General features: G+C 26.3%; 1 protein-coding gene across 3 annotated transcripts; it reads left to right on the top strand.

Annotated features, from left to right (window-relative positions):
• The first annotated feature begins 2 nt into the window (after positions 1–2).
• LOC129616142 (SPRY domain-containing protein 7) lies at positions 3–9,215 on the top strand. 3 transcript variants are annotated; one of them, XM_055531624.1, is made up of 4 exons: positions 3–130; positions 7,873–8,001; positions 8,504–8,962; positions 9,031–9,215. In XM_055531624.1, the coding sequence occupies exons 2-4, from the start codon at positions 7,890–7,892 to the stop codon at positions 9,126–9,128; spliced, it is 669 nt and encodes a 222-aa protein (XP_055387599.1). In that variant the 5' UTR covers positions 3–130; positions 7,873–7,889; the 3' UTR covers positions 9,129–9,215. The 3 variants fall into 3 exon arrangements, with proteins under 3 accessions (XP_055387599.1, XP_055387598.1, XP_055387597.1); XM_055531623.1 differs by lacking the exon at positions 3–130 and adding an exon at positions 7,763–7,779; XM_055531622.1 differs by lacking the exon at positions 3–130 and having other exon boundaries at positions 7,786–8,001.
• The last annotated feature ends 15,468 nt before the right edge of the window (positions 9,216–24,683 follow it).

Below are 24,683 nucleotides of genomic sequence, written 5' to 3'. Positions count from 1 at the left end.
TACAAGCATCTTTATTATAGGAGTCTATGAGTTAAATCAGTTGTACTTTTTTTTACTAAGTTGACGTAAAATCTTATTTTTGGTATATTATTAGAGCAGAAAAAGAATATACTTATTTGAATAAGATGAGGTAAGGTATTAATTATGCGCATTATAATGTTAAGTAAACACCAGATAGATAGATAGGTAGTTTGGACCGCTATCTTCGAAACCTTTTTAAACACCTGCTACATCTAAAAAAAAAAGTAAAAAAAGTGTTACATTATGATAAAATGGAATCAAAGATGTTCTAAAATAAATATTAATATTTAGTTCACTCACTTTTATATACTTGCAATTTTAGTTTCTTTAGCTCTTCCTTACATGAATTAAAATATTTCCAACTCACACATAAAGGGAAAATAAGATAATGTTAATGTTTGTTTGTTTATGTAATTAATTTTGTGTAATTAAATATGAAATGTCCAATTATATTAATATTAATATGTACATACAATTACATAAAATATGAAATATATTATTATCACTCATTTCATTATGAAAGAGAAAAAAATGTATACATATCTCTATGAATTATGATCTCACGAACCACGATATCACATTTTGAGTTTTTTATTTGCAATATTTTTCTTTATCTCTGTTTTATTCAAATGGTTATAAATAATAAATTAGAACCAATTGCAACAACAATTCCGTTTTCTAATTTTAATGAGAAGAAAGAACAAAAGATGAGAGAATGGGAAAGTGATCAAGGCAAAACAACTTTTAATAATTTTTTTGTATGAAAATGGCTTTATGTTAAAAAAAGGTCGTGAGCTTTGCAATGTTGAATGTTATGTTTCTAAATTAAATGATTACTCAATGAATGAACTCTGTTAGTGTTATTTTGCCACATCTGTTAGGACTAAGTATAGTAGATCCACTCTGTGGTGTCTGGCAGGTGTAACCATGCCGACAAGGTCGAAAGTGAGACCTGAAAACCAAGAGAATCTCCTGGGCATGACGTAACGGCGTAAGCTTACCTTCAATAAGTCTCCCCCCCCCCCCTATCCAATGGGGTTACACGACATGCGCCTGGTGGACTAGTTGGTAGCCGGGGGGTATACTGGCTACCGCGAACGGAGTCTCTTTGATACCGGGTCACTTCAGAGAGTATTTTTGACCTTACTACGTTATGCGGGGCTCTGGCGTAGCGGACTATCCTTTCCCTAGCTGTTCGTGGGACCAAAACATGAATGGAACAAACAAAACAAAGAAAATGGAAAAATCGATACGACGGGAAAAGACCGTCATGGTACGTGGGCAACCGGACATAACAAAAAAGGAGAAGGTTGCAAGGGAGGAATGGCATGGAGCAGAGTCGGACCAAGCCCTCCGCATCCTCGCAGGCTATCGATGTGGGGGGCGAGCCCTCCGGGATGCACCGTGGGGGAAAAAGGAGGAAGCCCTCCTATCTGCCATCACTGGGTCAGCCTGGAGGCTTGGATGATCCGAGGAGGTGGCAGTTCTGTCGAGTTAATACCCCTCCATTATGCTGACCCAGCAGGAGCTCATCCAGCTGGAGGAGGCGATAATCGAGGAGGTAGCCAAGGGCTGGGATAACATCATCCAATTTGACTTCAGGCCCGGGATAGTACTCATCGATTGTGCAGATGAGGAGACAGCTGAATGGCTGATCAAGCGAGCGCCAGTTCTGGGTACATGGAGCGGACCAGAATTAATGGCAAGGAAGGGAGATGACATCCCTAAGCCTTGTGTAATCACTGACTTCTTCCCCAGTAGCGGGGGCCAAGCCTTGGAAAAAACGCTGGCCATCTTCCAGGCTCCAAGCGGGGGAATACACACCCGGGTCTGGAAGCTGATGGGGCAGCGAGAGGACGGTGGCGGAAAGGTTCTCCGAATAGGGATCGATAACTCTTCCGCGGAAGCCATCGGGCGGGACGGAGAGTCATATGGTCCCAAAAAGGAATCGGTGGACGAGGGGGATCTTTGCGAGGGATATGAAACCCCGGGTGAGGGGCGTTCCCCTTCATTAACGACGGAGGAGATGGTGAAGGACCTGGAGCTAACTCTTCTAAGTCTTAGGGAGTCCTTCCCAGAAGATGACGTCCCGATGGCAGGGGAAGATCACCCTGCCAGTCAACTCAACAAATGAGGGACGAAGGCACCAGGGTCGCCCAGGTGAATGTCCACCACGCCAGAGCAGCTTCAGCTGTTCTGGCAAGGATGTTCACCAAGGAACATCTGGGCATAGCCATGGTACAAGAGCCCTGGGTATACAGGGGGCACATCAAAGGACTGTCAATTAGGGATGCGCAGGTAGTATAGGATTGCGGGCAGGACCGACCCAGGACCTGCATTCTAATTAGAAAAATATTAACTTTACCTTACTTTCAAAGTACATGACAAGGGACCTCACACCTGTCAGGGTCCGCATTAATGTTGGGGGCAAGGATTTGGAGATAGTGCTCGCATCAGCGTACTTTCCGGGGAATGGAGCTTAAAATTGTGGAGCAGTGCAATAGGAAGAGGTGGCCACTCATCATGGGCTGTGATGCGAATGCGCATCACGTTGCATGGGGGAGCAGCGACACCAATACTAGAGGTGAATCCTTATTAGAATTTGTAGTTAAAGAAAACCTAGAAATATTTAATGCCCCAACTTTTGTAACTAATGTTAGGGAGGAGGTACCGGATATCACATTCGGCAGTCCGAATGTGGGGTTTCTGGTACGCGACTGGAAGGTATCGGGGGAGGTTTCTATGTCAGATCATAGAATCATTCGGTTTTGTCTGGGTTGGTTGATGGATGAGAAATCTTCCTTCAGAAATCCGAGGCGGACAAACTGGGAGGGATGCAGAAAGGACCTGGAGGCAAAACTGTCAGGCGCCTCGGTTAGAACTGTGGCCAGGCATCCCCTGGTGTTGGAAAGGGCTGTGGAAGTCGGGGGAATTATGGTCGAGGCTTTTGAGTCGAACTGTCCCATTAGTGTGCCAAGGGATTTCACAGATGCACCTTGGTGGACCCCGCGATTGGAAAACCTGAGGGTCGGGGTTCGCAGGCTTTTCAATAAAGCTAAGCGAGAACGTACTTGAGAAGAGTACAAGATGAACTTGACAGCCTACAGCAAGGAGATCCGCAGGGCTAAGCGCAGGAGCTTTAGATCATTCTGCGGGAGCATATCGGAAACGCCGGCGGCTGCGAGGCTGCACAGGGCCCTGGCTAGAGACAGGAGGCCAGTGACTGCTTCTTAAGGAGACCGGATGGCGGCTACACGGAGAACGAGGAGAAAAGGGCTCTTCTCCTCCTGGAGGCGCATTTCCCTGGCAGTACTCCGTATGTCGGATCCGTGGCGTCAGATGCAGGACGACCTGAGGATTGGCGGAGAGCTGCGCGAATTATTATGGAGGAAAGGATAAGGTGGGCTGTTGGCACTTTCCAGCCCTTCAAAGCGTCGGGAGTGCATGGGATTTCACCAGCACTTCTGCAACGCGGGCTGGAGCCAATTATGCCTTTCGTAATAAGAATATTTAGGAGTAGCTTGGCTCTCGGATACATTCCCCAGTCCTGGCGGGTGGCTAGGGTTGTCTTTATTCCCAAAGTGGGAAGAAGGGACATGGTACCCAAGTCATTCAGACCGTTCTTATTGAAGACGATGGAGAAAATAATTGATAACCATGTCCGGGTGGGGGTGCTGGCGAGGAGGCCGCTGAACGATTGCCAGCATGCGTTTCGGGCGGGGAGGTCGACAGAGATCGCTCTGTTTCGCCTTGCCAGTGCCCTAGAAAGCACAATAGAGCAGGGGGAGGTGGCGCTATGCGCGTTCCTGGATATCGAGGGGGCCTTCGACAACACTTCTCATGAGGCGATTGCGGACGCCCTGAGGCGTAGAGACGTGGATGATGGCACCGAGAGTAGCAGAGACTGCTGTGGGGCAGAGCACCCTAAGAATGCGCGTGGCCAGGGGTCGATGATATAGTCATCGGCATTAGTCCAGGCTTATGCCGATGATATAGTCATCATCGCTAGAGGTAAGTTTGAGGGAACTCTTTATGATATCCAAAGGGGATTACGGGTGGCCCGGGCCAGGTGCGATACTGTGGGCCTCAGGCTTAACACTAACAAGACGGCCCTGGTGCCTTTCACTAGGAGAAGGAAGCTGGAGCATCTGCGCACAATATACGTGTGCGGAGCGGCTGTAGAGAGAAAATCGGAGGTCAAATACTTAGGAGTGGCGTTTGATTTCAAGCTTCTTTGGCGAAGTCACGAGGGAGCTGTGTGTGCGCGGGAAACTCGGGCACTTATGGTTTGCAGGGCCATCTCGGGCAGGTCGTGGGGCTGCTCTCCGTCTGTCATGTGGTGGATGTATACCATGGTGGTCGTGCCGCTCCTAACTTATGGAGCATGGGCAAGAAGGGTGGCTCTTGGTACGGCTAGAAGGAATCTGAAACGATTGCAGAGACTCGCATGCGTCTGCATCACAGGGGCTATGAGAACTTGTCCAACGGCGGCAATGGAGGAGATTTTGGGACTAACCCCCTTGCACCTTCTTGTGGAGATGGCAGCGAAGGCTGCCATTTTTAGGTTGGGGAGAAATGGAGCCGGAATAATCGGTGTGAGAGATCGGGGTCGTCTTGTCGAGGAGGGGACTTGTCCGAACCTATGGAAACTTTTCCGAGTGTGTTTCGGGTTGAGTTGCACACCATTGAAATGTGCGTGCGGTTCAGCCTAGAAAGGGGGTATCGGGAACAAGAAATAATGATTATGTCGGATAGCCGGGCTGTGATCGGAGCGCTGGACTCGTTTTCAGTATCCTCCGCGACAGTATGGGGCTGTCTTGAGAAGCTCAACGAGTTAGGCAGATGCAACCGGGTCACACTGTGTGGGTGCCGGGCCATGTGGGCGTGGAAGAAAATGAGGCCGTTGATGCGCTTGCAAGGAAGGGGGGAAACAGACCTTTTCTTGGGTCGGAGCCCTTCTGCGGAGATTATGACCAGAAGCGATTTAAGAAAACTATAGGGATGGGCAAGAACCAGGTGAGAGTCCTCACCGGCATTTTGACGGGTAACTGCAGGCTTAGGGGACACCTCAGTCGGCTGGGCCTGGAAAATGAGGATGCTTGCAGATTCTGTGGGGAGTATGGAGAGACCTCAGTGCACCTCCTGGGGGAGTGTGATGCTCTTGCTCGAAGGAGTGGGGAGGTGCTGGGAGGCTTTGCTCTAACGGTGGCGAAGTTACGGTCTTCTGGTCCTCACAAGTTGCTTGAGTTCATAAGGAGGGTGGGTCTCGAGCGTGTGTTGTAGGGTATGCCGCGCACTCGGGTGGGGGCGCACAATAGATCCTTATACGTGGTCGCGATGCATTGTTGCCCCCGTTGTACAAATCTACAATCTACGAGTATTAAAAAATAGCTTTTTTCGAGTATTAAAAATAAAGATAATTACAAATATTTTTATTTTATAAATTTCTTGTGAGGAATCTACAAACATAAATTTAAACTCAAATGGTTTAAAAGTTTTATTTCCTTAGGTTTAAGAAATTACTTATAATTAAACAGTTTTTTAAGTAAGAGTTTTAAATTTTTCTCTACGTTTTAAACTTTTTGGTTTATATACGTATAAGTAGAGATATTTTGTGGTTCAAAACTTATTACTATTTTACAAAATCCATTACATATTCTTTTCTTTAAAATTTACCATAAATACGAATAGCTATATATATAATTATAACCAAAAAACATGCAATAATATATACAGAAGGGAAGTGAACGAAATGAACGAGATTTTATAATCAGTTAGTGAAAAAAAGCAGTTCGTTCAGAACGAATCACTGATATGAGCGATATTGCCCATGACTAATATAATATTATTTTGGTATTTTTAACCGTTCTATCAACGAATTAGAAATACTAAAAGAAGGAGCATCTTGAAAAACAATGAAACCTAATTTTTTCTAGTTGTTTCTTTCTTTGCTCCGAGCATTGTCAAAATTGTAGCAGGAGGGTATTTATTTTATTTCCTTATCTGGCCTCTACTATAAAATACGTGTAATTTGTAAGAAGGATAAGTTAAAATTTTTTTTTAAAGTAAAAATTAAAAAATATTTCAAAATATGTATTTTTTTTATTTTAAATAACTATAACAAAAAATTAAAACTCATTATTTTTATGAGTATAATTTTATAAATTATAAAATTATAAATTTTGGTAAAATATTTTAAATGCAAACTTCTTTATTAATAGTTCCAATCCACTTTTTTTCATTTCATTACTTCTAGGAAAACTGTACTTATACAAAAAAAGACCAATTTAAGAAATTGTATGTATGCTATATTTTATCAAACACAAACTAATTTTGCTTATAGAACAAAAATCCGGTCTTGGTAAAATTATGTCATTCGAAGTGATTAAAAAGAACAAAAACAAATATTTACTTTCTAATATTAAAACTTGAGAAATTTTACGAATTATAATAAAAATTTACGAATTATAATTAAAATTACGAAATAAATTTAACACTATTAAATAAATATTTCTTTATATTACTAACATAAATTATATTCACATACGTGTGGTGGGGAACTTCCATTTGTTCTTTTAAATGAGAACAACAATTTGGAATTATACACCTCTTTCTCCTTACAAAGTTTTTTTCTTCTTTTTCCATTTTACATTTTTTCATATAAATTTTTTCAAAACAACAATAAATTGTTTACACTTTTTTTTTAAGTTCATTTATAATTCTCGGAAATTTTACATTTGAAATCAAAAAATTTTTTTTATTTATACAAGCGTGGTGTATTTTTCCAAGAAGAAATCAATAACATCTGGCATTTAATGTTAATTTCAGTCTGACAATGCTCGAAGCAAAGAAAAAAACTTACCTGAGGTTTTCGGCTTCACTATGTTTTTTTTTTTTCAAGATACGATTTTTTAGAAGATATGAAAATCAATATAAAAAATGGTACAGGAAACTTTAAATCATGGTTCCACAGAAAATGGTACATTTTTTTTATTAATTTTGAGTACTTTGCTATTACTGAGCAATTCTCAATATTCAAATATTAAGCGAAATATATTTATTCAACTAATAAATAAACTAAAATTTTATTTATAAAAATATTAAACTAAACATTTTTTGCCTTTTTCCCACATTAAATCGAAAATACTTAAAAAATATGTTTAAAAAATAGGTGTTAAATCCAATACTTTCTGAGATTTAAATTTTACGAACAATTCGCGAAATTTCAAAACAATATCTTTTTAAAACTTTAAATAGCAGAAATCTTTCCAAATTTATTTTTTTTCTGGAAAAATTCTATTTTTCCTGAAACAGAAACTACAAAATAGTGCGATGAAATAGAAATGTCACATAGTTTTCTTAAAATATTAATAAGTATTCATGAACTGTACGAACATTTATTTTTAAAAAGTTTTACCCATTCTCAATTAATTACCACAGTTGGTACAAATCACAGTCATACTCGTACATATACATATATCAAAAACATCATGAATGGCTTTAACATGTTTGTTGTTTTATTATTTGTATATGTACCTAACTTTTCAACATTTCAGTTTAATAAAAAGTGATTAAAAAAATTTAAGTTAAAGTTTTAAAACAAAAAAAGAATGATTTTAGTTTGTATGCAAATTAAAACTTTGAAATATCTGAATTGATATTATTTTTTGAATTTTAATTTGTCAAAATGTTTGCTGGGATTTTTGAGCTTCACAAATCGCATTATAAAAATGTCAACAAAGGGGAAATTAGTTGGCGGTTTGTTGACAACTTAATTTTTTTTATTATGACTCTTGTACTATATAGTTTTTCCGAATTCTTTAATTGCCTGAATATTTTATATTTTTGTAGAATACGAAAATTGTTAAATGACGAATATGTTTTGCTGTTTTCGTAATTGTTTCAATGGTGATTTAACAGCTCAGGTTTCCGTTAGCAAAAGCAACGAACCAGAAATACAGTTGGACAATATGAACATGGGTAAACAAATCGATTTTATATTTACAAATGTTTGTTTAATGTTATTTAAATTTTGAACAGTATTTTAAAAAGTATTATTTCTGTACAATTCGAATTAAAATTATTATTAGAAAATTGATTTCAATTCCAATTAGGCATTACATATACATATGTATGTACTTTCTACTATGTACATATGTTATGCATGTTATATTCATATTTCTGTAGCAAAAAATTTTATTAAAATTCTGTAGGAAATTACTCAAAAAAACAAACTTTAAAAATTTAAATTTTCTGCGTCGGCAAAGCATACCTTTTTGAAGGTGGGTGGCCAAATATTGAAAACACTGAAAATGTTCAAATAATCCCGATTTCCTATCTTGTTTAATAATACTCCATTAATAGATGTACATAAATATGTTTTAGAAAAATTTTGAGTTCGTTTGCTTTTCAATTATATTAATCTCACTTTCAACTTTAATATTTCATTTGTAAATTAGTTGATTTTTTTGTGTGTCGACAGGTCATGAAGTGGTAATAGTTAAAAATGGTCGCAGGTTGTGTGGTTCTGGAGGGGCACTAGCATCGGCGCCGTTAGTTCAGTCTAAATCTTACTTTGAAGTTAAAATTCAGCAAGGCGGTGTTTGGTCTATAGGCTTGGCAACACGCCAAGCAGATTTAAATAAAACAAAAGGTGGAACTGACAAAGAATCTTGGTGTTTATGTTCAGATAATGTGGTAAATCATAATGATGAAGAAGTGGCGACAGTAATCGGTATAATAGTCAAAAATCATGAAGAAACTGTGAATGGTGACAGAACTCCTTTAACATCAACTAAAACTGAAGAAATATTACTGCCGCAAGAAGGTGATACCATAGGTGTCGCGTTTGATCATGTTGAATTAAATTTCTATTTGAATGGAAAGAATCTAGAAGTACCTGTTCTTAATGTAAAAGGAACTGTATATCCTGCATTATACGGTATGTTTTTTTTTTTATGTACATACATATGTAATATTATTTGTAACTATTATGCTTTTTTACTTTAGTGGACGATGGGGCCATTTTAGATATAATATTAAATAATTTTTCTTATGGACCGCCTCCAGGATTTGAAAAGATAATGATAGAACAATCTCTCTTATAAAAAAAATTATTAATCTAGTTTTAATTATATTTATGTAAATGAATTATATATTAAATATAACGTCCAATTTATAAGAAAAAAAAATAACTACATAACAAAAAAACAATTTCTTTAAAAAATTTTGAAAAATTGTAAAAGTAATTTCTTGAAAACTGGTCTATTTTCATGAATGAATATACCATATGTACAATAAATTGAAATTAAGCATTATCAAAAGTTAAGAAAATCAGAATTAACTACGTTAAGACAAACATCAATATATATATCAAATATTATTTATTGCTTACGTATACATAAATGTAAAGTCAAATAAAATCTCATTACGAAACCTATTTTGTTTGAATTATTAAAATAATGGCGTTTGTAAATTTCCGATACTTAATCGAGGGGAATAACGGTTCTATTCCTAGAAAAAGGAACATATGTCCATTAAGGATATCCGTGTAAATATTAAAATCCCTTGTAAACTTCCAAACCCTTATTGCTACTACCTTAAAAAGAGTTGAAAGCAGAGTTAAACGTTCAAATGTTCAGGTTAGATTATTCTTTCAGAGTGTAATGTCTGACGCTTTCTAAGTTTTCCTCGACTGAAATGAAGCTCAAACATTTTTTGTGATGGAGGATTGATGGAGGAGAAAATATATTTTGAAATTTCTAAATATTAATGGAAGAACTCAAGAAAGTTAAAAACATTTCAACATGTTTTAGTTTAAATATTTAGAAAGAGTAGTCGAAGAATCTCAGAAAAGGATTAACATTTTTCAAGGCGTGTTGTTGCAAAATACCTTAGGAAACTCTTGAAAGATTTTCTTTTCTTTCTTTCCGATATATTAAAACAAACCTCCTTTAGATTAAATGCTCATAAATGTAATTTAACTATGGAAACTTCTAAAATCATTCTTTAGTTTGTACTTCACTTAATACGGAATTTAAAAAAATTAGTTGAAAAAAAAATGTATACAATGGTAAATCCAAAAAAAAACGTAACAATTTCTTAAAATCATCATAAAATTCTTTAGTTCACTTACTATGAATTTAAATAAATTGAATGTTTTTGATTCTGTTGACAGATTTTGTTAAAACAGATAGTTTTAAAATTCGAGCTTTGAAGTACAATATAATCTAAAATACAATATTAACTAAAGCTAATCAAATTTGAAATTAAAACATACTGAATTAATTACACAAAACAATTTAAAATTTCATTTATTTTCACTTATTACACTTTCATAATATTTTTTCAAATATATTAATATATAAATAATTTTATTTATGTAATAATTAAGTTTATTTAATTTTAAAGTACGATATTCAACATCATAATCTCTCTTTCTCGTACTAAAAAGCATTTTTAATTATATATATTTTTTTATAATTTTCTTTTTTTTATTTTTTTTTTTCTAAATTAATTAACGGCATAAAAAGGGGCGATTTAATTATCCTTGTAATATATATTTTTTTTTAATTTAAAATTTTTCATGTTTATGTAATTGCATATAAGAAAAGTTTGATTAAGGTAAAAATACCTAACAATTAAGATCATTCATTGTTTGTGGTACATTGTTTATAATTTATTATTAGTTGTGTATATTACCATTAATATGACTTATATCGTTATATAAATACTAATACAAAGGGTATTATAATACAAATGTAATGTAATTTATTATGTTTATAATATATGACCGAATATATTGCTTCTGGTTTTTTCTTTCTAATAATCTTTAACAACAAAATTATTTTAATGATTTCTCAAGAACTTAAAACTTAAAAATAATTAGTAAAAAAAAAACTTCCAGATAAAAGTTTGTGTGCCTACATTTAGTGTCTCAGAAGAGGATGAATTATATATGACATTTAGTCTTAAACAAAATAAAGATTTATAGTTAATAAAAATAAAACAAAACATTTTTATTTAGTTTACTGATATTTCGAATAAGTTTATTAATTAAAGATAATATAGGTAAGATTTTTAAGTAATATAATAATATAATACACATATTATATATTTTAATAATATATTGTAAATTAATTACCTTGCCGAATATTTGGAAAGTTGAAAAAGTGTTGGGGAGAGAAAACTATTAGTGGTGATAACTAAATCAACTTTTCTTATTTTTCAGAAAGTTCTAATTTTACATTTTATAAATGATTTTTTCTTCATTTAATTTTACATTTTATAAATGTACATATCAAATTTTAAGCATTTAAATTATTTTTATACTGTTATAAATTTTTGGATGTTAAAATATATTTTTTAGACTTATTTTGGTTTAAACTGGTAAAAGTTGCTTTCGTTATATATGTGCATTACTGGTCTAAAAGTGACGCTTCAATCCTCTTCTTGTATTCTGATTGTTTTTTAGTTTAGAGACTCGGTACACAAAAACTATACCATTATCATAGAAGTTTTATTCTATTTTTACAAATTTAAACATTTTTTAACTCTCATATTTAACGAAAATTGTTTTTATATTCATATGTGACAGCTCAAAATATGATTATGTTAATTATATAATCAATTTCACTTTTTTAAGTTTTTAGTTCCTAATCAGTTTTGAAAAGTTTTATAATTGAGATTTTGTTTTCAATATTTTAAATATGGTATTATTTATCTATTTACTTTGTTTTTTCTAATATTCTATTCAATGGTGTAATAATTTATTTTAGTATTTTTATAATAAGTTTTAAAATTAGTGTTTTTGTAAATATTTTTTTTTTAATTTACTTATTTCATTTTTAAATATATATTATAATATAATATAATGGTCTAAAATAATGTATATTTTTTTTCTTTAAAAACAATTTATAGAAAAAAAATTTCATTAATTTGTTTTATTAAAATTGTGTTTTGATATTTCATAATAATTTTCATATTCGGGCACGAATTTGATATGTTTTGACTTTGAATGTTTTTTTTTATTTTATATTTTGTTTTGTTTTTTCTATTTTATTTTAAAAATTTTTTAATTTTCTACAATTTTTAATTATTCACCAAATGTTATTTTAAATATTTTAGACTTAACTTACAACTTTGAGTATGGTTAAACTCATTTTCAATTTTATATTTCACAATACATTTAAATAAGAGTTTTACTTTGGTTTTTTTTCTACAATAAATATTTATTTAGTTATTTTGTTAATTATTTTATATCTATGAATGCATGTATGTTTGCAAAATTTTTAAGACCCAATGGTCAATATTTAGCGTGTAAAGTTGCTAATTTTAACACTTTATGTGCCAAGGAGGACTTAAAATAGAAATTTGGTTTTGGATGGTAATCAGTGTTTTTCCCAAATTTAAAGTTCAATATTGCGGTATACGTGTAATTGATCACTGGGTGTAACTGACAACAATTTTTGAGTGTTGGAAAAAAAGCTATTATTTTTCAATTGAAAAATTCACTATTATGCGGTGAATTATGTATTAATATCGTATTACTGCATTCTGGAAGCCAAGGATAAAATAAAGTATAAGAATTACAACCAAATGTCACGATTTGGCTTTGAGATTTTGTTATCACTGTACTCATTAGACACAAACTTAATGTTTCAACACTGAAATTACTGTAGCTGTATAATATACTTTGACTTCTAAAATTCAGTAATATGAATCATATGATAATACTGCACAGTTCAGCAATTACACTTATAAACTGATTTGTATCTGTTAAAACAGTATTATTACGCATTTTGCAAGTCTAGGATATTTTTAATTTTTCTCAAGTCGGAAATAATTGTTGGATTGTGGTATTGTAACTAAACATATACGAGTACTAAATTGTTCGATAAAAATGAAACAAAATCAAATACTTAAATATACAGCATTCATGAAACTACGAGTAAATGGGAAAATTTATTTATTTTATGTATGTATGTATGTTGTAATCTCCCCTTAGCATTTTTTTTATTAAAAAAATAAATTAAATAAGAGTTCTGTTGTTATTATTATTTATTTATGGTATTTAATTAAAGTTTTATATTATGATGAAAAGAAACCCAGTATTTTTTTTAAATTTAAACTACATTGTACATAATTTTTAGTATTATTAAATAAATATATATGTATATATTTTTGAATCGATTAACTTAAGCAGGCTTAAGCTTAAATATAATGCGTGTACACGTACAGAATTTGCAGAACTTTTTAAAGTGAAAATATATTATTGTAAATTAATTTATTACTATTTAAATGCACATAATGTTATATAATTATGACATTTAAGTTGTTAATCGAAACGGTTGTAAGGATTAATATTAAATTAAATAAACAAAAAATTTCATAATTTTGTTATTTTTCTCAAAATTGGTTTATCCTTGTGACTAACTAAGTATTTTTTCATCATAAATATTCAGTTTTTTATGGTTAAATTATTTTATTAAATTTTGCTAGAAGTTTTAGTTTGAGAATAATATGTATGTATAAATATGTAGTTTTCATTTTAATAAAAAAAATTGTATGTCTCAGTTTGTGATTATGTTGTAGTTCATAACTTCAATATATATATTCATACATAAAATATGTATAAAATGTATGTATATCTATGTATGTTTTATTTAATTTAAATTTCGTTTGTTTTTAAAAAAAGTTTTGCCATTTTATTTTTATTTAAAAATATTTTGCTACTCGTATTATTCTTCTATGTTATACTATTTGTATATTATATGAATGTATATTTAATAAGATATAGATATATTTATTTTAGTTTTAAAACTAATAGTTTCACATACACAAAAAGACTACATATTTGTATTTTGGTTTTTTTTTGTTTTCTTCTAATAAAAATTCGTTTTCATAATAATTCACATTAAATTTTACACATTTACTTTTTTCTATTTTATACAATACAAAACTTTAACTTTGTATTTTATATAATGAACATGATTAAATAAGTATACATATGTAGTTATATACGTATATATATATATAAGTATACTTAATTATATAATATGTATGTACGTATGCATTAAAAAAGAAAATTTGAACTTTTAGATTTGAACTAAGAAATCGTCTACAAAAAGAGAAAATAAAAAAAATTAGTCGAATATTTTTAAATAATACAGTAGAAAGTTTTAAAACTTTTGTATTTTATAATATTTTTAATTTTATCAATTATTTTAATGGATTTTTTTTTTCTGTTTTTTATTTAAATTTTATTTAACTTTTAAAATTTTTCTTTTGTTAAATTATTTAATTTTATTGACTGACAGTCTAACTTTAGTTTTAAATCTTAACAATAACCTTAAATTTTAAAATAATATTTTATATAATATGTATATATGTATATTGAAATTTATCAAATTTACTTTTTTTTAAAGGACACTTTACTAAAATGCATTCCATATATATATATATATATATATATATATATATATATATATATATATATATGTGTGTATATATATATTTATGAATTTTTTTCTTTAAATTATTTTTTCTACAATTATGTTATATTACAACATATACATACATATGTTGTAATATTTATAAATATGTATACATACATATTTATAAATATTTGTAATATCATTTATTAAAAGCAAGGATATGGAATAAGAAAAAAAGAAACAATTATAGAAAACTAAGTTAAGAATAAAAAATTAGGGTGAAACTAGGTATTCTCTGGAAATTTTCCGAAAACAAAATTACAATTTTTTGCTAGGTAATATTTTCAAGCAGTCATCACCAGGTTTTCAAATAATAAAGATTTCACAGTTTCTGTTATTTCTATTGTTAAATAAAATTTGACAAAATTTGGATTGTCAGATCTGGACAAGATTTAATTGAATTGCAAATGTTAAGAAATATAATTTTAAGAAGGAAAAAAAGATCTGAAAAAAATTTTATCATATATAATAAAAAACAAAATGAAAAACAGGTATTTTTTTATTTATTTTTATATTTTAATATAATTTATTGAAAACGTATTATATGAAAATTTTTGATATATATTACGTGAAAAAGTATAATAATTATATAAGAAAAAAATATACAAAATTATAAATTAAATATAATTTAAACAAAAAGAAAAAATAAAATAAAAATCCAGAAATATTATGCCAGGAAAAAATATAAATTTGTTTGACTACAATCTGTATGTATATACATTACGTATGTATATAACATCATTTCATTCAAAGATAAAATTGATTTTATAGTTTTTTTGTAAAATAATTAAAATAGAAAATGATCACAAGAAAAAACTTACCGAACCGAAGATTGACATTTACTCGTGTACGTGTATAAGTAGAGTACTTGCAAAACTTATATATTTTATTTAAAACATATACTGTAAGCAATTATACAAACAAAACACGGGTATGTACTTATTTATTTTAACGAAAATATATATATATATATGTATATGAATTGATAAAAATAAAGTAATTAAATGAAACATAGAATTCAAAGGCATCATACTTAAATTTGAAATTTTTTTAAATAAATTTTATATTTTTCAAAAAAGTTTAATACTATATCTTTTGTTTTTGAATTAATTTTACTATAAGCTTAACAATACTTTTTTTTATTACTAAACCCAAATTTTACATTTTAAATTCTGTATTAATGATGCCAAAAAATTAAAAAAAAAAAACAAATTTTTTTTCTTTTAAATTTTTTAATTACACTTTTTGTGCACAAAATTTGTTTTTCTTTTTATACAATTACATTAATATTAATTTTATTATTAATAAAATTTTTATATATATGTATGTATTTAAATATTCATATTTTTCTTAAGTAAATTCCAAATTAATGCTTGTTTCCTTTAAGTTTTTTGTTTTAAATATTTTAATTTGACTTGATATTGTTTCCGATTAATTTTTAAATTTATTTTATGATATCTATAAAATTTTATTCTTTCCTTAGTATATTTTAATTTGATTTCCTTTTGTTTTATTTTATTTGAGTTAATTGATTCTTTTGTTGTCGAAAACTTGTATGTATTTTGTTTAATTTTCGTTTTTGAAACTTTTAATTTTTGTAGTGTTTTGTGATTTAGTGAGAGATTTTATTATATTTATTTTTTGTATAAATATAAATACATGTATGTACTGATTTGTATATATTGATAATATTTAACATACATATGTATGTCAAAAACCATCATTATTTACATTTATTCTTAAATAAATTATTGGTATATTTTTTTTATTTTTTTTTCTAATCTAGCTTGTCTTTCTAACAATTTTTAAAATTTTATGTTATTTTTTATTTTATTCTGTAAAAGTACAGTTATAAATTACAACAGATATGATTATCTGTTTCTACATATTTTTTTTTTAATTAATTTGGTAACATTATTGCAGTTTTTTTTTTCGTTTTTTTTAATCTGGTAACACATACTTTTTTTAATTTTATGAATATTCTATTACATTTAAATGTAATAAATATGTATAAGCAAAATTACATGTTGCTTCATTTATGAACGTCTTTATATATGTAAAGATGTGTGTTACTTTATATATATTTTGTATTTAGTTTTTACACCCTTCCTTTACAATACCATCTAAATTTAATAATTTTTATTATATAAGAAATTTCTTGTTATTTTCACTAAAATATATTCTACATAAATTCTTGTTTTTTTGAATAAAATTAGTATATAGAGTATATATTGTTTATATATACAATTGCAGTTCATTGATATGTATGTATTTATTTAATAAAAAAGTTCATATTCTTTTTTTTATCCAAAGTATTTACTACTTTGTGTTTTTATTTTTTCATAATTATTTACTTTATTCTTCTTCGATATTTCTTTTAATATTCAATGTTATACTACTAATATTTTAAATCCTTAAAATTACTTGCTTTGATGCAATTAGTAGTATAAATTTTTTAATGATTTTTTAAAAATGTATACATATTTACTAGCCCTATGTGTTTTTGTATTGTTTTTTTAATATATTCAGTTTTATAATTATTACATTTTACTATGATACAAAAGTTTTAAACTTAATTTATTTTTTTTTGTTTAAAAATTTAAAAAATTAAAATGAAAATATTTTGAAGGCGCGTTTTGATATGCATTGATTTCAATTAAAATTTTTGTTTTTTATTATTTTCTATATTGTTATAATATAACTTTTCTTTTATTTTCATACAATTTCAGTTGTGTTTTATGTTCTCTGAATTTTTTTTTCCATATTTCTTTTTGTTTTTGTATAGAACATGTTTGTTTTTGAAACATGTTGTACATGTATGTACGTAATTTAATTCAAGTTTTTATGATGTTTTGGTATTTACTTAGATCGTAAAATATTTTACTTAAGTATTTTACTAAATGAACTTTTTTATTTTTCTTGAAAATTTTTAAGATTAAACTACAATTGCTCTCAATTTGTATATTCATATTTAGCTACACACATGTATGTATATTATATACTAAATGTTATTTTAAGCATAGTACGCGTTTTTTTCGAAATAATATGAATGTTTATAAATTTTTTACACGCACATTCCTGCGCACATACATATGCATACTTACAGATAGATATGTAAATGCATATGCATAATATTATTTTGTATTTTTAATCTATAATATTTATTTATAAATTTACTCTTTTTTTTTTTGGACGGAATATATTCATTTTTTCATTTTCTCTATAAATTTTTTATATTAAAAAAATAAGTTAAATATAAATAATTTTAAATATGTTATAATTTCTAATTAGGTAGGAATTGAATTGATTAAAAAATTAAGAAGAAAAAGTACATAAAATAAAAAAAGATTAAAAAGGAAAGAAAATTTTAATTTTTTTTTTTTGAAATTGTAGTTTTCTATATGTTTTTTTTTACATTTAATTTTTTCTTAAATTCAAATATAATATGTATATGTAGATGTTTTAACTTGTTTTCATTTTTAATTATAATAATGAACAAAATTGCGTCGACAACAATGTGTATAATATTGTAGTTCTTATATATTTTACTTTAATATTTGTAGAACTTTTTTAATACAATATAATATATTTTTTCTAGTTATAAATATTTTACTCATACTTCATTCATTTTCAAATACCAGTAGTGAATGTGATAACAAGTGTAATTTTTATTTCCTATTTAGAAGAAAATTAATCCACAATTTAATATTAATATTTTTTTCCCGGTTTTAAATTTTTTTTGTGTTTATGTAATTATTTTAATTAACATTTAATATTTTAATTGTATAATGTAATTTTTAAACTACAATTTCTGGATTTAATAATCCTTTTTTTTTTTTAATTAAATTATTTATACTTTAGCTCTAAAAACAATATAAGTTAGTAATATTGTAATGTGCAAACGTAAATTACATACACAAAAACCCTTTGGAATTTTTGAAACATGCCTTTGGTTTCAATATGCACTTTAAATATAAATTATTTCATGTGCAAATTTTAGTAATTTTAATTAAATTAAATAATCTAATAAATAATTAAAATTAAAAAAAAAAAGATTTATTTTTCATTTGAAATGTTATGTTATATTTTTAATGGAGTAGATAAATAAAAAATAAATTAATAAAAATAAAAATAATTATAAGAATTAATACTTTGGTAAACGCTATTACAAAGAAAATAAACTTATGCGTGGATGTATATATCTATATGTATTTTGTATGTTTTTTTTTGTATATATGTATTTTAAATATATATATATATATATATATATATATATATATATATATATATATATATATATACATATATATATATATGTATATGTATATATATATATGTATTATTATTATTAACTAATTGATTCAATATCATTATCTTAATATTTATATAATATCATATCTCGATTATAGATAAACAATTGATTAAATTATTGATATAATATAAATATCAAATATTTAATAAATTTATAAATTCTATATGAATTTTATATTTTGTTTATTATAAGCATACGGTATATATATGTAAATGTAGATATATATATATACTATATTAAATTATTAAGAGGAGATGCCTTTAAAATTGTAGAAATACGGCGATAATATTTTATATAATTCATCTTATGAGATGGGACGATAATATATAATAAAATATAATACATAAATATGCGGCGATAATATATAATTTACCTTATAACTACTACTGCAGGTATTAAGGTACTTAAACTACTACTGTAGGTATTTAAATTAAAACAAAATTAAGAAGCAATGAATTAAAATTGTTTCAGTGTCGCTCAATTGTATTTCTTAATTGAAAAAATTGTTTTTTGTTCTGTTGTCTATACATTGCGATGATATTTTGAGTTTATAGGAAAAAAGATAATACAAGTTCGTAATAAAGTTTTTGAAATAAATTAGATTTAAATAAAAGAAATGGTTTATAGCTTTATTCGTATTTTTTGTAAGCATTATATAATTAGTATAGAATTTCTGGCTTGAAAATTGCTCATAAATATATCATAAGTGTAACTTGCATTAATACTGCAAACAGGCCCTATATAATCATACCCCAATAATTAATAAAAATTAAACATATTTCAGTTTCACTTTTAATACTAAACATTATTTAAAGCTCTATTTAATATATAATATTAAATATTTAACAATAACCAATACTTGTAAGAAATAAAATAATATACGTACATATATATAATATACACATATTAATATATTTGTATTATTGTATATATTTTTTGTTTTTCTAGTATCACTTCATGAAATATGAAATTAATATGTATTTTTGATTAAGTTTGATTTAAATTTTGATAATGAGAAATTAGTATTAAGGCTTTAATAAATACATATGCATATATATATATTAAAACAAATTATTTTAAACAATATTAAAAAAATATATAAAACAAATTTATATTTGTTATTTTTGATTTAAATAATGTTGTAATGTATGGGAGATTTTCTAATCGATAATTCATTCATTGTTTTTTTTTCATGTTCCAAAATTTCCAATTATTTTGTTTTTTTTATTTTTTTAGTTTAATAAATATTTATAAAATATATAATATGTATAACGTATAAAATATTCAAATATCTAAGAAAAAACTAAAATAACACATAATATGAATAAAACTAAAATAAATATCAGAAAAATTAGTACAGAAATTGCATTCTGTGGAATAAATCAAAAGTAATTTCTATATTTAGTACGAGAATGTTATTTAAAATAAACACTTTATATAATTGCGTATAATATGATTGTACCTTATTATATTTTTAAAAGTATCCTTGAAAGTTATAATGAAAGCAATTTGTATTTTAACGTTGTAAGTTTAGTTTTCATATTAATAATTTTGTATTATTTTTTTTGTAATTTAATTGTAAAAGGTCTTATATGTTTCATAATTTTATGATATGTTTTGGTATATATAATATTTACGTATGTACGTATACATATATATGCATGTATATAATATATATCTATGTAAATATGTGTACATTTATATATAAACACATAAAATTGTTTACATTTCCTCATTTTTCAATTTTTCAACTTTTTCGTAATTTTTTATAATCGAATTCTTTTAAATTGTGAGAAATTTTAAGCATATTTACATACATATTTGGTAATTTTAAAAAAAAATGATCGAGTATCAATTTTATGAGTTTTATTATAAATTGCACTTCAATCAAAATATTATTTTCTTTTTTTATTTGTATATATGTATTACTTAATAAGCAAATTTTTTAAGATATTATATTTAAAAATGAAGAATTTAGAAAAGATAATTGATTGTTCTTTTGCGCGGAGTAGACTAATACAAAGTCATAATTGTTTTAATTTACTTTTCTTTCTAGCATTAAAGTTTAGTAAAGAAGGTTCGACGATTGGGCGGAAATTTTTTTTATTTTTATTTTTGTTTTTGTCTGTTATATAATAGTTAATACCATTATATATGTAGTTGTGCTTACTTACAGTTTTATGTTCAAAAATGCAGATCATAGGATGTTTTAGCATAACTTTTATAGTTTTTAAATTAATTAAACAATTTGACTTTATGCTTCTTGTTACGAAGCAAAAAATAAAAAGAAATGATAAGTATTTCTATTCTTATACCATTATTAAAACCAGGGTATATTGAAAAACATAGTAATACATTAAGCATGACTGAAACAAAAATTATTGTAGCTGCAAGACAAATAGTTTACATTGGTTATGTCCTCCATTTCTGATTATAAAATAAACAGTATTCTCTTGGAATTATTTTTTGGAATCATGTTAATTCATTCATTAAAAAAAGAGTCTTAAATTAATTAGAAAACTTTTGTATACAAGGACCAATTATTAGTTGTACATACATGGGCAAATACAGTTTCCGAAAAAATGCTATTCAAATCAAATAAAAAATTTATGATGAGATTAAAACAATATTATTCCAAAAAATTAAAATATAACTTCATGTTTTATTAAAAACAATAGGTGAAGATAAATTTTCTTGTGAAATTCATATATTCCTAGTAAAAATTGGAAAAGTAACATAACCAAAAAAATTTTACCATAAGAGGGACAGAGCTGCCCAGAAAATATAAAAATTGAAAAACTGAGTATACTAAAATATTTTTTTTCTTTATACCATAGTAAACTTGCACTGGTACACTTCACCGTTATCAATTTAGCTCATAAGCTGAATTGTATATTGTCTCCGATTATTGAATCGGTTTTATCAGTTTGTTAAAAAAAAGTTAACTTGATTCATTCGAAAAATTAATTTTGCTATTTTACTTTAATACGTTTGTTTTATATTCTATTTCAAATTAGTTTTAAGTACAAGATCTCACTTGTGATGTTAAATTTGTGTTATTATGATTTTATTATAATTATTCGATAATTATAGTTAAAAAAAATTTTTATTTATTTGGTTACCTTATAATGATTACATATTATTATTTCGCTATATTTTAAGTATTTTATAAATTTTATGTATTATAGATCTTCTTCAATTTTTTTATGCCATTTCAATGAATTATTTATGCACATTTTGAATAAAAATTTTTGAGGAATTACTTTTATTTTCTACCTGTTTTATATTATATTTATTTATTAATTTATGCATATACGAGTGTTTATATATTGTATTTATTCATTTTTTAATTTTGGTTAAATATTGTTAAGAATATTCAAAGTTTGCTCTATAAAATTTTCCCTATAAATTGTTCTTTTAAAATTTAAAATTTTAATTTTTTTTCCAGCATTAAATTTTATATTAAGTTCAAAAAATGATTCATTCAAGTTTCGAAACTTCTTTTTTAAATCTAAATTACTCTTATTTTATCTAAAGAAATTAAACGAAAAGAAATTTGCTTTTATCGAAAAAGAAGAAAATTTTCATGATTGGAAACTACCATTGAAAAAAATAAAAGTTATTGGTTTTGAAAAATTTTTTGAAACCCTTACTGTATTTTATTTATAATTTGATTTAATTTTTAATTTATTATGTAATACTATTAAAAACCTGCTGAGAAAGATTTTAATATCTATATATAGTATGTAAATGTACATAAGTGTACATACATACATAGATAAATAATTTATCAGGTCTGTTTAATGCGTTTTATTCGAAATATTTATCCATTATCATACTAAATCTTCAAAACATATACATATATATATATATATATATATATATATATATATATATATATATATATATATATATATATATATATATATATATATATATATATATATATATATATATATGTATATATATATATATATATATATATATGTATATATATATGTATATATATATATATATATTATAATGTATATAAAATATTGATATTAATATGTATCCATATATATATATATATATGGATGCATCATAATATTAAAATTTTTTACTTCATGCACTTTTTTCCCTATTTACTGAATTTCATTTATTTAATTTAAAATTGAACTAAGTTAATATACTTTTTTTTTATTTTTATTCTTACAATGAATTTTTATCATATTATTTTTTTATCTTTTATTTTTATTGTTTTTTTTAGAAAGAGAGCTATGTAAAAGGGCACATTCGGTTAAGCTATAAATATATAATAACTATATTTCAAATGTTTTTACTAATTAATTCACTTACATGCATATATAACATACATATTTTAAATATATGTACGTACATTAAAGCAATACAAAATCATAAAGAAAATAAGAATGTATATATTATTACGAAAGATAAAATTAAGAAGGCAAGTTATTATTTATTTAAATTCATAAATATTTTAAACAAGTATAAATATATATATAGTTAATATTGAATATAATTACAAAAAAAAAGTGTGGCAGAAAAGATATACCCGAATATAAGATTTGCAGTATGTTATTGCACACTCCAGTTTATAAATGCTTATTGCTGAATTTTGAATTGATACATAGTATTTCTGCGATTCCGAAGTTAGATACAGTAATTTATATATTGCAATAAATATTATGACTAAATATATTTGATGATTTCGAAGTTTTCTTATTTGTATTGATGTCAGGAAATATATATTGCTTTTAAAATTGTTATATAAAAATTATTATATTGAAATTTATAACACTGTAATTGCAATTGTAATATACAAAAAACGCACGTAATTTACGAAACCTTGGTTATGCTCTTACAAAATTTTCAATCATTATTTTACATACAAGTATTTTGTATGTTTGGTATAAATAATTAAATATGAATGTTAACTTTTTCATCTTTTATTATTTTTACAACTTAAAAAAATATTTTTAATAAAGGATTTTATATATTTTTGTTTGCAAAATTTAAAACAACCAATTTTGTAATGATAGATACTCCGAGAGATTTTTTGAAAAAATAATTAAATGTATTAGATAAAATAGTTAAAAAATTTTACTATATATGAATGAGTTGATATTAAAATGTTACAAATTTCAACTTAAGTAAAATAAGGTAAAAAAACATGTACAAGTATATAACAAATTTTCTGCCCAAAAATTTTAAAAGCGATTTAAAAAAAGAGGAAAGTATATTTTGTTTCTTTTTTTTATAAAATTTAAAAAATTTTCTTTTTGATTGCTTTATTCATAAGAATTTGCACTAATTTAAATAGAATAAGTTTTTAAACATTGCAAATTTTTGTATGTTATATATTATATTGTTTTTCATATTTATATCTCACTATATATGTATGTATTTGTTATTTTAAATTAATATATTACGATAAATTAATATATTGACTGGATATGTAAAAAAAGTTTGGCTTAAAAAACTAAATTTATATCTTTTCTAATAAGTTAAACAATTATATGATATTTTATTAGGCATGAATTATTTTCAGCAAATATTTTTCCTTTAAATAAATCTTGTTTTATAATATAAATATCGAAACAAATTCATTAAGGAAGAAAATGTAAAAATATTGTGATTGAATTTTGAAAAATGTTTGTTTAAATGTTAAATAATATTATATTTTATCTTTATTCTATGTGTATATATATATTATTTTATTATATAAATACTTAAAATATTACTATAAATAATTGTTGTATTGGTTCATTTAATATTTTTTTCGTAGTTAATTATAAATGACATAATTGTAAACAAAAATAAATTTTATAAATTTTCATTTTTTTTCCGATTGT

The sequence above is a fragment of the Condylostylus longicornis genome, unplaced genomic scaffold, assembly GCF_029603195.1.
Source record: "Condylostylus longicornis isolate FDR11 unplaced genomic scaffold, ASM2960319v2 ptg000163l, whole genome shotgun sequence".
Taxonomy (NCBI): Eukaryota; Metazoa; Arthropoda; class Insecta; order Diptera; family Dolichopodidae; genus Condylostylus; species Condylostylus longicornis.
The sequence above is the reverse complement of the archived record's forward strand: the minus strand, read 5'-3'. Positions and strand labels throughout refer to the sequence as shown.

Bases quoted from the DNA above. Each gene is read 5' to 3' on its own strand.
- LOC129616142 (XM_055531624.1), top strand. From the start codon at position 7,890: ATGACGAATATGTTTTGCTGTTTTCGTAATTGTTTCAATGGTGATTTA. The intron at 8,002-8,503 runs GTAAACAAATCG...GTGTGTCGACAG, and splicing joins GTTGGACAATATGAACATGG to GTCATGAAGTGGTAATAGTT. The intron at 8,963-9,030 runs GTATGTTTTTTT...TTTTTACTTTAG, and splicing joins TGTATATCCTGCATTATACG to TGGACGATGGGGCCATTTTA.